Source organism: Chelmon rostratus, chromosome 10, assembly GCF_017976325.1.
Source record: "Chelmon rostratus isolate fCheRos1 chromosome 10, fCheRos1.pri, whole genome shotgun sequence".
NCBI lineage: Eukaryota > Metazoa > Chordata > Actinopteri > Chaetodontiformes > Chaetodontidae > Chelmon > Chelmon rostratus.
In genome coordinates this window covers 22,961,968-22,974,692 of record NC_055667.1, presented here as the reverse complement: position 1 = coordinate 22,974,692, position 12,725 = coordinate 22,961,968, and the positions used below count along the sequence as shown (strand labels likewise).

Genomic DNA, 12,725 nt, shown 5'->3' with positions numbered 1-12,725 from the left:
CATTCCCTTGGTTATTCTCCTCATGATCTCTGTCTCCTTTCTTTAGAATATATTAGTACCACTATTGATGTTGTTTTTTTACTGAAGACTCTGTTAGGGTCTATTTTTCATGCCACCGCTTGTACTTGTTCACTTTGAAAGAAATAAGTAAGTATCCTTCATTCAATCCACTGTACAGTTACAGTCACAGTATTAACAGCATTTTATGAATTGTAGCTAAGGAATTGTATCCAGCGCTGCCACTGTAAAGTAAAATAAAATAATTCACAAAGTAAAAGTTTAGTTACATTAGTTTTGTTAGTTATACCTGATTATCACCTCTACCAAAACACTTTTTTGCATGGACTTTTCTCATATTAAATATGAACTTTATTGATTCAGCCTGTGAATTCTTTCATAAATGTGTATTTCACAAAAATTGTTTTATAGAAAGTCAAAAAGCCAAAAATGAAATACAAAAGAACCACATACAAACATACAAAGACAATTATTCATACAATGTAGCTATAAGAATAACTGTCTGATGATTGAAGAAAGAAGAATCTCCATTGGCCAAAGTGGCTGAACAAGGCCAATTGAGAAGCTGTAAATTGGGCTGATGTCTTTACAACTTGGTAGGATTCATATGCTTGTAGTTGACTGGCATGAGAGATAGAGGTGCACACCATAGAAATAAATAAATAAAGACTCTTAATTGGACTGAGTCATCAAATTTCCTGGTTTTAGTGCTGTAAGTGTCCTTACTTACAAGTCCTTAATCACAAGACACACAGTCTATATGTTTGTTTTCATTGAAGCTTAATTTTAAAGGATCATACAAAAAGTTTTGTCCTGTACTTTAATAAAGTCAGGGTGTAATAAGAATGGTCTAAATAAAAAATATTGTGACCTTAGTCCCCAGTGTGTGTCACTCTTAACGCTCTTAACATCAAGCGTTAAAACACACGTTTACCGTTAAAACCTGGCAACCCATGATCCACGTCGTCATTTCCGAAGCTGAAGAACAGGGTTCGCACGGTTTTCTGCCCTGTGTCGCCCGATTATACACTGAGATCAGCGATCGGTGTTCAGCATTGGCTGTCCCACCGGGCTGTTTTCACTAATGAGTGTCCGTAGAAGCTGCCATGATAGATCTAACCTCGAGGGAAGCACCAGGTGAAAAAGTTGTAGTTTGCTGCTGTGTGGGACCGAAGTGAGTGACGGGACGTTTGGGGACACCGTTACCCATCATCTGAGGGGGGCGGAGCAACACGTTACACCAAAATGGCCACCCCCTATGTCACAGATGAATCTGGTAAGGCTTATGCATGTGCCAGACCTTTGTCTATTAGAAACAAAATCCTCTCCTTTAAACACAGCAGCTACAGCCGAGGACATGTCTTTCTTTTCTCATCTGCACTGTCGATTGTCAGCAATAACACGTTTAACGACGTTGTTGACTCATATGTTTTGTTTTGCAGCTAGCTGGCTAATGCTAACAGTAGCTGAAACGGCTACCGTACTCCCCACTACTACTAGTTAGCTCGCAGCTATCGCACTTAATCATTTATCGCGGTATATGTATGAGCTAAGTCACGTTACTGCTCATAGGTACATGCTTCCTGAGTTATTTACTTACTTCAATGCTATCTGTGTTGGCAAAATCACATTTTTGTATAACAACGTATCAGTTGCAACATTAGCTAGCTAACGTTACTTAGCTATTTAAGCTGTAATTGTGACTGGCCAGCGAGTGAGGGAAGTGTCTCCGGTGTTGTCACAGAGCTACTAAGAAACAACGTTCATCATATCCTAATCAAAGCACAAACGACTGTGCTATTTTTTCTGGTTATTTTGTTTCTGAGAAAAGAGAAATTAACTAACTAGCCAATAATGTGAGTTATCATAATGGTCAGGCAGGTACAGATATGCATAGTTCATTCAACAAGCTAGGAGTAAAATAAGCTCAGAAAATTGTACGTCCAACTGTGACTTACTGCACTGATTAGGACTAAACAAGACAAGTAGGGGGGATTAGGATAAAATCCTGCATCACTGTATATATGATATAACAAACTTTCTGGAAACAGTGTATAGATAATCATATCCATACCGTCAACCCAACATCAGTGACTGTTTTATCACTAATCCTTCACATTTAATTCCTGACAAATTATGGTATAAGATCACATTGATGCAAAATTATATGAAAACACAATAATGTCCCACAGCAGTGCTGCTTATTTGTATTACAATGGTCTAATATAGTGGCTTCCAACCTTCCAACCTAACATTGCAAGTTCACAAATTTGAGAAGATGCTATGCTATCAGCTGATAAATGCTATTAAATGCACTAAAATGTTATGTTAGTTTTTTTGTCAAAAGTTTAGTTTTTTGACTACCTGTGGACATGTATTTAGCTGACACATGTTCTTCTTAAAATAAGTGCACTCCACTTTAATGGTGCTATCATCATATTTCCCACCCTTACTGTGTAAACTTAGCTTATTGTGTAAATATATTGCAACAACACAGTTGTTTTGTTATTCATGTGCCTAAATGTGTTCCAGGTTTTTAGGTTTTGGATAACTGTAATGATTCAGAGTATGAAGCTGTATATGTGCTCACAAGTAGATGGATGTTACCACACACATGCTCAGTGAGCAGCTTCTCACCCTAGTAAGTTTTATGGACTCAGGAGTTTTATGAAGCTTTCTTTATGTTTCTGCCAGAAGAAGGTTTGAAGCTTTGGGCCTTTATACTCATCATGCACAGTGACATCTGGTGGTTTTAAAAACTTATAGCAGCCCTGCAGGAATGAGTCCGAATCACTACAACACCTTGCTGAAATTACAGTTTCTGCCTCGTGTGTAATAGAATTGCGAGAAGCCTTTTTGTTATTCATTAAATCAATAATAGTCTTGTTCAGAAGTGCTGCAGTTCATATGTATATAATTGTTTAAATGTTGCAGTAAAATAATTAATAAATTTGTTGTCCAGAAAGCCTAGATATAAAACATTTATGTTGACATTAAGGATTAATGTATGGTCAGAGCTGTTCTTGGGCAGATGTTGCATCGTCACCTTAAAAAAAATTCAAAATTAAACATTAAAAAGTTATTGAAATAGATTCAAAGCAAGAAAAGGAGAACTATCACAACATGATGATTAGATCCAGAGTCATTAATGTCTCAGTTTGACAAACCACCAGAGGAGTTGAGTGAGCGCTGAGCTGTTCTTTGTCTTGATAGCAGTCAAGCCAGTTGACAGGATGAATTAAAGGTTTGCTGGCTGAAGATTTGCAGGTTTATTCATGCAAATATATCAGCACTGTCTAAAATGTTGTACCTGTTGCTCTTCAGGAAAATACATTGCTGCCACTCAGCGACCTGATGGAACATGGAGGAAACCGAGGCGGGTGAAGGATGGTTATGTCCCACAGGAAGAAGTACCAGTGTAAGTGCAGTTATTCTTTCTCAACTGTTCTACACAGAACCTATAAATCATAATCTTGTGAAACTAATGTGGGATTGCAACTAGTAGAGATGCTCAGATATGTAAGAATGGACCTGAAATTCAGTAGAAATGACTGATATGCTTTGAACAAACTGAAAAGTAATTTTTCTCTCACTTCAGTTTCATCTTGTGTTTCTGTTTCTTGCTGTTTTAGCTATGAAAACAAGTATGTGAAGTTTTTCAAGAGCAAACCAGACCTGCCACCTGGCATGAACCCGTCCGAGGCAGCTCAGCCGAAGCAGCAGCAAAAGATCCCCGGTTGCGTGGACGAGTCAGCCGGTCTCTCAAAGGCTGCCAAACGCAACATGAAACGCAAAGAAAAACGAAAACAGCAGCAGCACCAGGGCCAGGATGGGGACGCGGATGTGGACTCGGTGAGCGATGCCGTCGAGAACGTCTCCATTTCAGAGGGCGGCGAGTCTTCAAACAAGACGTCAGCGGCGGCAGTTTCTGTCTCAACTCCAGATGAGTCCTCGGCGGCGGCAGCTGAAAAGGCCAAGAAGATCAAAAACCTGAAAAAGAAGCTGCGACAAATTGAGGAGTTGCAGCAGAAAGTGGACTCAGGGGAAATAAAAGAACCAACGAAGGATCAGTTGGAAAAGCTGGGTCGGGCTCTGGCCTTACAAGATGAGTTACAGCAGCTCGAGCGCGATTCTTGAAGCAATAAAGAAAAGCAGAAGAGTCGGACAGACTAAACATACAAACTACATACTGAAAGACAGGGAAGGGACCTTTGCAGCTTTGTGATCATAGCTTCCATAAACATATTGTACCTATTTGATATTCATCTTGAACTTCGGAGGTGAAGCAGTCCCAGCGCCTTTCAAGCAGAGAATGAGAGGACGTCTACACGGCAGGCACCGCCTCTTCTGAACCGACCAGCCTGTTTTCTAGATTCAGATCTCTAATGTTAAGACTCATGCTCATACACTTGTACTGGCCAGGCCACTCATTTCTAAATATCTTTTAAAGACATCATTGTGAATTGTTTTGTGCGTGTCTGTCTTTTCCATTTTGTACCTTTCATGGTATCAGGTATAACTAACACATAAAATGGAAGAAATCTTTTCTGTTTAAGAGAATATAGTTTGTTGACCTGTCTTTAAGAATTAAAGCAACTACAAGGAACCTTCATTTTGTATTGATTTTGGTGCCCCCTGTGGACAAAAGCGGTAATGTTTCCCAGAATGAATACTGCATTCCCCATGAGCACCATCACTTCTTGTTATAAAGTTCTTGATCTGGCTAGTGCGTGCACTTGTTGTGGAAGCAACAACTTATTTTTAATATTATTTTAATATTATCTTTTTTTAAACTTGTTTGCAGGAAGCATAGCAATGAGACACTATCTGTTTGTAGCTTTGTGGAATCATGAGTAATGCGACGATAGCAAAACAAAGTAAACCATTCATATACTTAGTTTACATGTAAGCCTACAACTGATGGATTCAGTTGCTCGGTTATAGTTAAACCACGTTGCCAATGTATTTCATAAATCAAACAGACATGTTAAGTACCTGTCAAGTAGGAAGAGGATCAATTCTGAATCCTTTGAAATTCTGCAAATGTCTCCCTCTGTTGAATTATCACTTGTGTTTCCACCCTTGTTCTCTCACCGACTTTTTGTTCTTTGGTCGGTTATTTTTCTTTCTGCTGATCCCGTCAGCAATAGCCATAAAACACAATGTCAAAAATCAAATTCTCTGATCACTGATCACTGTAAACACAGACTCTCCAAACTGTGTGGTCTAAATTTCATCTGATTTTGTGGGGAATCGGACGCGGTTACAGGCATTAATGATAACTTTATAGAAAGTCTTGTTTGTTTTATGTGAGTCACACAGAGCCATCACTGTTCAACTGAGACTGTTTCATAACCAGTTAAAAACTCCTTGTAGCTGCTTTAACACAGTATTTTTGTCAACGATTGGATGGCTTCTTGTCGTGACACTAATCTTGAGGCACTCTCTATAAAGTCATTACGTGAATTAAAACTACATGCTGCGTAAAGTGTTTATCTCATGTTACTCTTTAGTAAGGAAGTACTGTGAGTAACCTGAATAACCTGAATAGTTTCATTTTTAAAGGCAGGATGTAAATTCTCAGAAGAATAAATCTGTATTTTGGTGTCACTGGATATTTTGGAAATGATTTACACACTTTAAGTACATTGTGTATTTCTCTAATTGTCAACAAATCCCATGAAACGGCCCAAACCAACTAGGAATTGATCCTACCGACACATACTGTCTGTGCAGCTGAAGCCCGATCGTGCTCCTCTGTGCCACAGAGCTCCATTGTCGTCCATAAACTATTAAAACCACATCGATGATCCACACTGTTGCACTGGGTGACATGCTCCTTTATTATGATGAACATGGACCCTGTAGTTACTTTGAGTTGATCCCACATGCACCCTGCTGCTGCTGTAAATACTCCCCAGAACACCAAATATGTATTAATCCGCATCTGAAAATAGTCCCCATAAATACACTGTTCACTCCTGTTTGAGTAATGTTTGCTAAAACAATAGTATTCAGCTGTTTTAGGGAATGACTGACCATTTTAAAAAAGAAGAATCGTTTGTGGCCTTTTTTGAAAGATTCATGTTTTCAGTAATAACAAATATAGACAATAAGAAGAACAGAATAAAGCCTGACGTAACCTGTAACTTCAGTAGACGTCTTTCTCTCTTCTGTGCTCGGGCAGCTTTTTTACATCACAGATATTTCCTGTACTATATCTAACCCCCGTCTACGTCTGGGTGGGTCCGAGTCAAGCCAGTTTCTCATAGGTGTAATAAAACAACAAATTCAATTTTTCCAATCAGAGTCCCTCCATTTATATGAGTTTGTGGCTATTTCAAAGTGTTACACATATACAATGCCATTCTTCTGAAACTGTGGTGTTCAGCTCCTTTGAGCAATTTATTTAAATTTAAAGTTTAACCACCTCCCTCTCGTTTGTGCTTTAGAGAAAAATCACGTTTATATTAATATACTGACAGTTTTGAGGAAATTTTCTCACCTTTCCAGTGTGAACACAATACATACTCAAAGCCTGCTGATAATTAGTCTGGAATCAGGATGCAGCTTAAGGTTTCAGTTGTTAAGTTTAAGTCGGTAAAGGAGGAAGGATTGTGTTACGCCTGAGAGGCTGAACCCAGGGCAGGAAAACACGCTGTTAGTTCACTGATAAAATGCCCTCCACTGACGAGAGATCAGGGACTGTCCAGTGTTTTGATATTAAAATCAAGCCCCTGGTTAAATTTAGTAACTGTAGTTGTTTAAAGCGTGTGTGAGCCGAGTCTCTCTTTCTTTCCGCTCACTTGTTATGAGCTTTATTCCACAGTGTTACAGCAGAAAAGGAGGCGTTCACTGTCTCTGTTCGGGAGACGATTTGTTGCAATGGTTACATGGGGGCGTCATTGTTTTTCCTTGAATGGGCTCCTGCATTGTGAACAATATAATTAGCTGTTGTCTCATGGAGGAAGTGCGGTTAGTTGTTTTCTCCATAGAGCTGTAACCATGACGTGAAAGAATGTGAAGATTAATGTGGAACACTGTCTCATAAACATAAATCATAAACGAGCAACACCAGCTGTATTTCTGGCACGTCTGTCACACCTTAATTAACGTCGTCTGGAAAATAATTTACCTTCAAAGCACTGCAGCCTAATTAAATATCCAGAAAGTGGGCTTTTTCCCACCACAATGACATAACTGGATGCAAGCTAACACCTTTAAGAGATGGTGGGCAGACAATGTGCTTCTTTAAAAGAGTTAATAATGAATTTATTTGCTTCCTTTGACGTAAACAAAATTACTCGGAAGTTATTCTTAAACACTTCAAGACAAATGGCTCTAAATGATGGTGTTAGGAGGCGTGATCGTGCTGCTAGTGTCTGAAATATGTTTTGCTTTTCATCACATTCCTCGTAAAGGTTTATTATGTGGCTTTGAGGCAGGTCCTGAACAGACACTTGATGGTATAAAAACTGAATCCCTAAACTAAGGCACCAGCTTTAGCTCTGACGCAGGAAACCCAGAAGGACTAATGCACAGGGGATGGATGTAGACGAGGGGACTGCAGTCTTCAGTGATGCTTAGCAGGATCCAGAACTTGTTTCCCAGTCGATAAGGTCAACTCGCTGTGCTGGATCGAGTTGGGAGGGAAATGGGAAAAAACCCAAACAGGAAGATGGAATACAGGCTGGAGTTCATGGTGCTGCTTGTTTTTCTGGCAGCAGCTTCATCTGTCGCCCTGAGCAGAGAAGAGTTCGCAGAAGCGATGGTGAGAAAATGCAGAAAAGCAGAGATGAGAAGTTCAGAGGATCAATTCTCAAGCATTTTTGGGAAGCAGCACTTAAACAATGTCCATCATTTTGAGTCTTTATCTCGTTTTAATGCTGAATATTTTCTTGTTTACACTTTAAAGCTGCCTAATGACTCAAACTGTGATTATGGAATATTAGAATTAAATTAAATACTTGTGGTGCGTTTAAGGCCAACGGTAAAATCTACATTAAACTGCAGTAAAGTACAAAAAAGAGGAGGAAATATTGCCAGTTGTTAAATATTACGAGTCATGCTTGTTTCATTAGGATGGTTCAAGTATAAGAATTTTTATTGGGTTGTAGATGAGATAAGATGTGCTGTGCTGCAGCTGATAACACCAACCACTCGCTTTGATAATATCAATGCTGTCAGGCAGTTGCTGTTTCATTCAGGGCACTAAAAACAGCCCTGCGATAGAGCTTGTTTACAAGTTAGTGTCCTGGGAAACACATTCATGGACACTGTTGAGACTCCGCTGTCTTCAAGGTTTATTTTACAGATTAAAACTACTTTATAGATTAAGATTTTGCAAACAAAACACACAATTAGTTCTAAATAAGTTGCATTACTGCAGATGTACTTACCAACATTACATAAAGCAGTTAAAACCATCTCAGACAGTAAAGTACTGCTCACATTCCATTCTGCAGAATGTGTACTTGTACTTTTACCCTTTCAGTACAGTTTTAAGTAAAGGACTTGAATGCTTCTTCCACCACTATTACAATTAGCACTCTTTCTCTAGGCATATTTAAGGAAGTATGGCTATCTGCACATCCCACTGGACAGTAATGGCCGAAGCCATCCACCTGAGGAGGTCGTGGAAGCCCTAAGGTGACTATCTTTCATCAGTTTTAACAGTAACAGAAGAACACGTTTCTCTCTGTTCTTGCCTTTACACAAAGTTTGTCTTTTCTTTGCACGTCAGGATCTTTCAGAAAGCAACAGACCTGCAAATATCAGGAAAAGTAGATTCAGCCACGCTGACGATGATGAACAAACCTCGATGTGGTCTAGAAGACTCTTTCAATAACAGATCTCTCAAATATCGAGTCATGGGTGCGTGACTGCATTCAAATCACATGTTCTGATTATTATTGGTGTATCATTTGATAAATGTGCTTCAAAACATCTGATGAAAAGTGACTAAATGTTTCTTAATTGAACAGGTTACTGGCGCAAGAAGATGCTGACCTACCGCATCTATAATTACACCCCTGACTTGGGTCAGGGAAAGACCCGTCTGGCCATCCAGAGCGCATTTAAGTACTGGAGTGACGTTTCACCTTTAAGGTTCAAGGAGCTGCAGCGAGGAAGAGCAGACATCAAGATCTCCTTTCACAGAAAAGACAAGACGTGTCCGGTCCCCTTTGATGGGCGAGGTAGGAGCTGAGTATGAGTTTAAGCACGTGACATTTCTTTTGATGGAACAGAGGTGTAAATGGGACGTTCAGGTGTTTTGTGAGAATTCTTTCTCTACCTTTAGGTCACGTTTTAGCCCACGCTGACGCCCCTGAGTCAGGCATTGTGCATTTTGATGATGATGAAGTGTGGACAGAGGGGAAGTCCTACGGCTCCAACCTGAGGATTGTTGCAGCCCATGAGATCGGCCACGCTCTGGGCCTGGGCCACTCGCAGTACTACAACGCCCTGATGGGACCTGTGTACAACGGATACCGCGCCGACTTCAAGCTACATCCAGATGACATACGAGGGATCCAAGCTTTATACGGTAGTGTCAGAAAAGCAGCACAGTGTCAGGATGTGTGTGTGATCTTTAAAGTATAAATCATGCAATGTGCAGTGTTGTTCCTTTTCAGGAAAGCCAGAGAAGACTCCTCCATCCAGAAATCCAAATACGTTAGTGCCAGAGGGGGCTGTTCCAGATCCTTGCAAGGCCACTCTGGACGCAGTAATGTTGGGTATTGAGACTGATGCTGTCAGACTGCACTCATTATAGGAGGAGAATAAAACATGCTTGTTTAAGAAAAGATATTTCTTCAGTAAACAGAAAGATGCATCTACATACAGCTATGTTTCTCCTGCACTGTGTCCCTGCAGGTCCTTTGCGTAAGACATACGCCTTCAGTGGTCAGTACGTGTGGACGGTGTCCAGCTACGGCTACAACACTCCCATCCCGATCTCGGCGCTGTGGAAGGAGCTGCCAGGGAGCCTCAATGCAGCTGTTCACTCTCAGCGGACTGGCAAGTCCTACTTTCTGAAAGGTGGATTAATTTCATAGTTCTCGGAAAATTCTCACGAGGATGTGATGTACAGTGCCGGCATTTATAAAACCTCTCTCCTCCTCTCTGCATGTTCTTTGACAGACGACAAAATATGGAGATACACCGGCTTCAAACTTGACCACAGCTTTCCCAAACGCCTGGCAAATATCCCTGCTAACATCGACTCGGCCTTGTACTTCAACAAGAACAAAAAACTCATCTTTTTCAAAGTAAGCACAAAAGATCACACCGGCTTGGAGTCATCTTGAGACATGTTCTTTGATGAGTGTCTCTTAATGATTACTCCTCATTTTAGGGCTCTGGGTACTGGCAGTGGGATGAAATTGGCCCGACAGACTTCGGTTCGTATCCCAAACCAACTGAACAGCTCTTCCACGGGTCACCCAGCAACACCGACGCTGCATTTGCGTGGACAAACGGTCAGATATACTTGTTTAAAGGCAGCCAGTACTGGCGTGTGAACCAGAACCACCAGGCAGTAGAGAAGGCCTACCCCCTGAGCACCGCTGCACGCTGGATGCACTGTGACGACTGAGCCACCAGAGGCCACCAGGGGTTCAACACAATCCTGATCCTGCACCATGATTCAGTGTCATAACAGTGAAATATGCTTATTTATTTGGACCCTGAGACAAACATGTACATGCTGTATGAATCTCCTGTGTGAGGAATTAGAGCATTATAATTTAGCGGGGTCAGAGTCTGCATGAAATCAACAACAAAAGAAATATTTGTGTGTTTTTTTGTTTTGTTTTTGTGGCAAGACGATATTATAATTTAAGAAGTCGTGATTAACAAACGTGCGATGGAATAAAACAAACTCTGTGGCGTGTGATTCAGTAAGATTGGGTGTTGTTATCCACTGATCAGGCTTCTACAGAATCTAATATTCCTGAAATAATCTGCACTGACAGTAATCCATCAATAAGCCTTTTTCACAGCAGACGTTTTCAGTTGATGAATGAAGGCTCTGTTGTATCAGTGTCAGAGTAAGTCATGACAGCGTGACAGTGGAGCAGGACTCTGAAACTGAAGCAGCTGAATGGAAGTTATTATTATTATTGATTCATACACACACACACACACGTTTTCACCTATGCTGGGAAATTAGACCTCCTTTCATGTACAGACTTCCTGTTAAAGCTCCCCTCCATACAGATTTTAAGATATATATAAAACACTGTTCTCTGGCTAATAATTGGTATCTGATGTATCTTTTCAACACATTCTCACTCAAAGCTCATCACATACAGACGTTTGCTCGGGACCCCTTGGCTGAACTTTTTAAAGCACTGGGTGTTTACACTCTGTGTTTAAGTTAGCAATAATATATCTACAACGTCTGGTTACACTTTCACACAGGAGATGAATCTCCAGGTCTCCAGGGTGAAAGTCCTGCGTTTGACCCATCCAGCCAACCCACCTTCCTCCAAATGCAGAATTTTCTGAGTCTTTTATTCAGAGTGAGAACAGGCTATCAATAGAATAGAACAATTGGATGACCTTGCACGGTGAAAAATGATGCTTATGGGTTAGCCAGTGCCTTAAAAAGTGACACCAAAGAGGTCCTAAACAAGCGTCTGTATGTGGCGAGAACAGGTTGCTAAAATCTTGCTAAAATCCTTAAAATTACATCTTTGACTCCGTTACTGAACAATCCATTGTCAGTGTTTGTGCACAGGAGGCTTCGGGTTTCCACATCACGCTTGTCTAAGTTGAATACTGGACCAGGATCAGCTTGCAAACTATTTGTGATGTCACACTTCCTGCTTGCAGGCCCGCCTCTTTAAAACTGGACTTTCAGTGAGAAACTTTACACTTTCAGCAGACGAATGTGAAAACAGCCTGCTAGTGTTAAACTGAAGCTCAAACATTTAACTCTAGGAACAAGAATTTAAAAAAAGCATTTTTGAGTGGTGGAGGACTTAAAGCATGGCACACGTCCCATCTTTGTCTTATTGGAACACACTCTTACAAATCTTAAATAAACATGAACTGAGCTGAGAAATGTTGATGAAATAAGTTTCATCTTTGTCTAACTAATAGATGCCGTCAGTCACAAGATGCTGTTACAGGATTCGCTCCTGTTGCACCGTAGATAACTCAGCATTTCCTGTTCTGTCACTGAAGCTGCGGCTCATTAATAATCAATGAATAATATTCAGATTCTAGTTGTCGTCTCGGCTGCCATCTTGTTGTTTTGTGTGTCTTTTGCTGTTCTTTCCCCTGAACACAAGTTTTTAGTACATATAGTTGGTAATGGGCATGTCTTATACTGTGTTGATATGGATTAGTGGATGTGTACTGTACTATTTTGTGCATATTTATTATGTTGCTTATATTAAATATATTAGATGTGTTATTTTGTCTGACTTGTTGGATGCATTTTTTTATATCTGGCCAGGAACAACAGATGAAAATTAGCCATCTTGGCTAACTCTCGCTAATTTACAGCTCTTTTCAAATAAACAAATAAATCAATAAATGATGACATGAACTTCTGTGAACTACAGCTTCAACCTGAGCAGGTGTGTAATGAGCAAGAGGACGTGGGAACACCTGTGTGGGCGTGCAGGGCCTTTAATCAATGTTTGTACCTCAAAAATGAAATAACACTCTTACAGATGAAGATGATAAACCAATAT

At 40.3% G+C, this 12,725-nt stretch overlaps 2 protein-coding genes across 2 annotated transcripts; both read left to right on the top strand.

Annotated features, from left to right (window-relative positions):
• The first annotated feature begins 1,004 nt into the window (after positions 1-1,004).
• pym1 (PYM homolog 1, exon junction complex associated factor) lies at positions 1,005-6,123 on the top strand. Its single transcript, XM_041946208.1, has 3 exons — positions 1,005-1,294; positions 3,343-3,436; positions 3,651-6,123. The coding sequence occupies exons 1-3, from the start codon at positions 1,264-1,266 to the stop codon at positions 4,153-4,155; spliced, it is 630 nt and encodes a 209-aa protein (XP_041802142.1). The 5' UTR covers positions 1,005-1,263; the 3' UTR covers positions 4,156-6,123.
• Positions 6,124-7,696: 1,573 nt separating this feature from the next.
• Positions 7,697-10,615, top strand: LOC121613260 (matrix metalloproteinase-19-like). The gene is made up of 9 exons (XM_041946587.1): positions 7,697-7,789; positions 8,579-8,667; positions 8,762-8,892; positions 9,003-9,215; positions 9,320-9,565; positions 9,654-9,755; positions 9,895-10,059; positions 10,162-10,289; positions 10,376-10,615. The coding sequence occupies exons 1-9, from the start codon at positions 7,697-7,699 to the stop codon at positions 10,613-10,615; spliced, it is 1,407 nt and encodes a 468-aa protein (XP_041802521.1).
• The last annotated feature ends 2,110 nt before the right edge of the window (positions 10,616-12,725 follow it).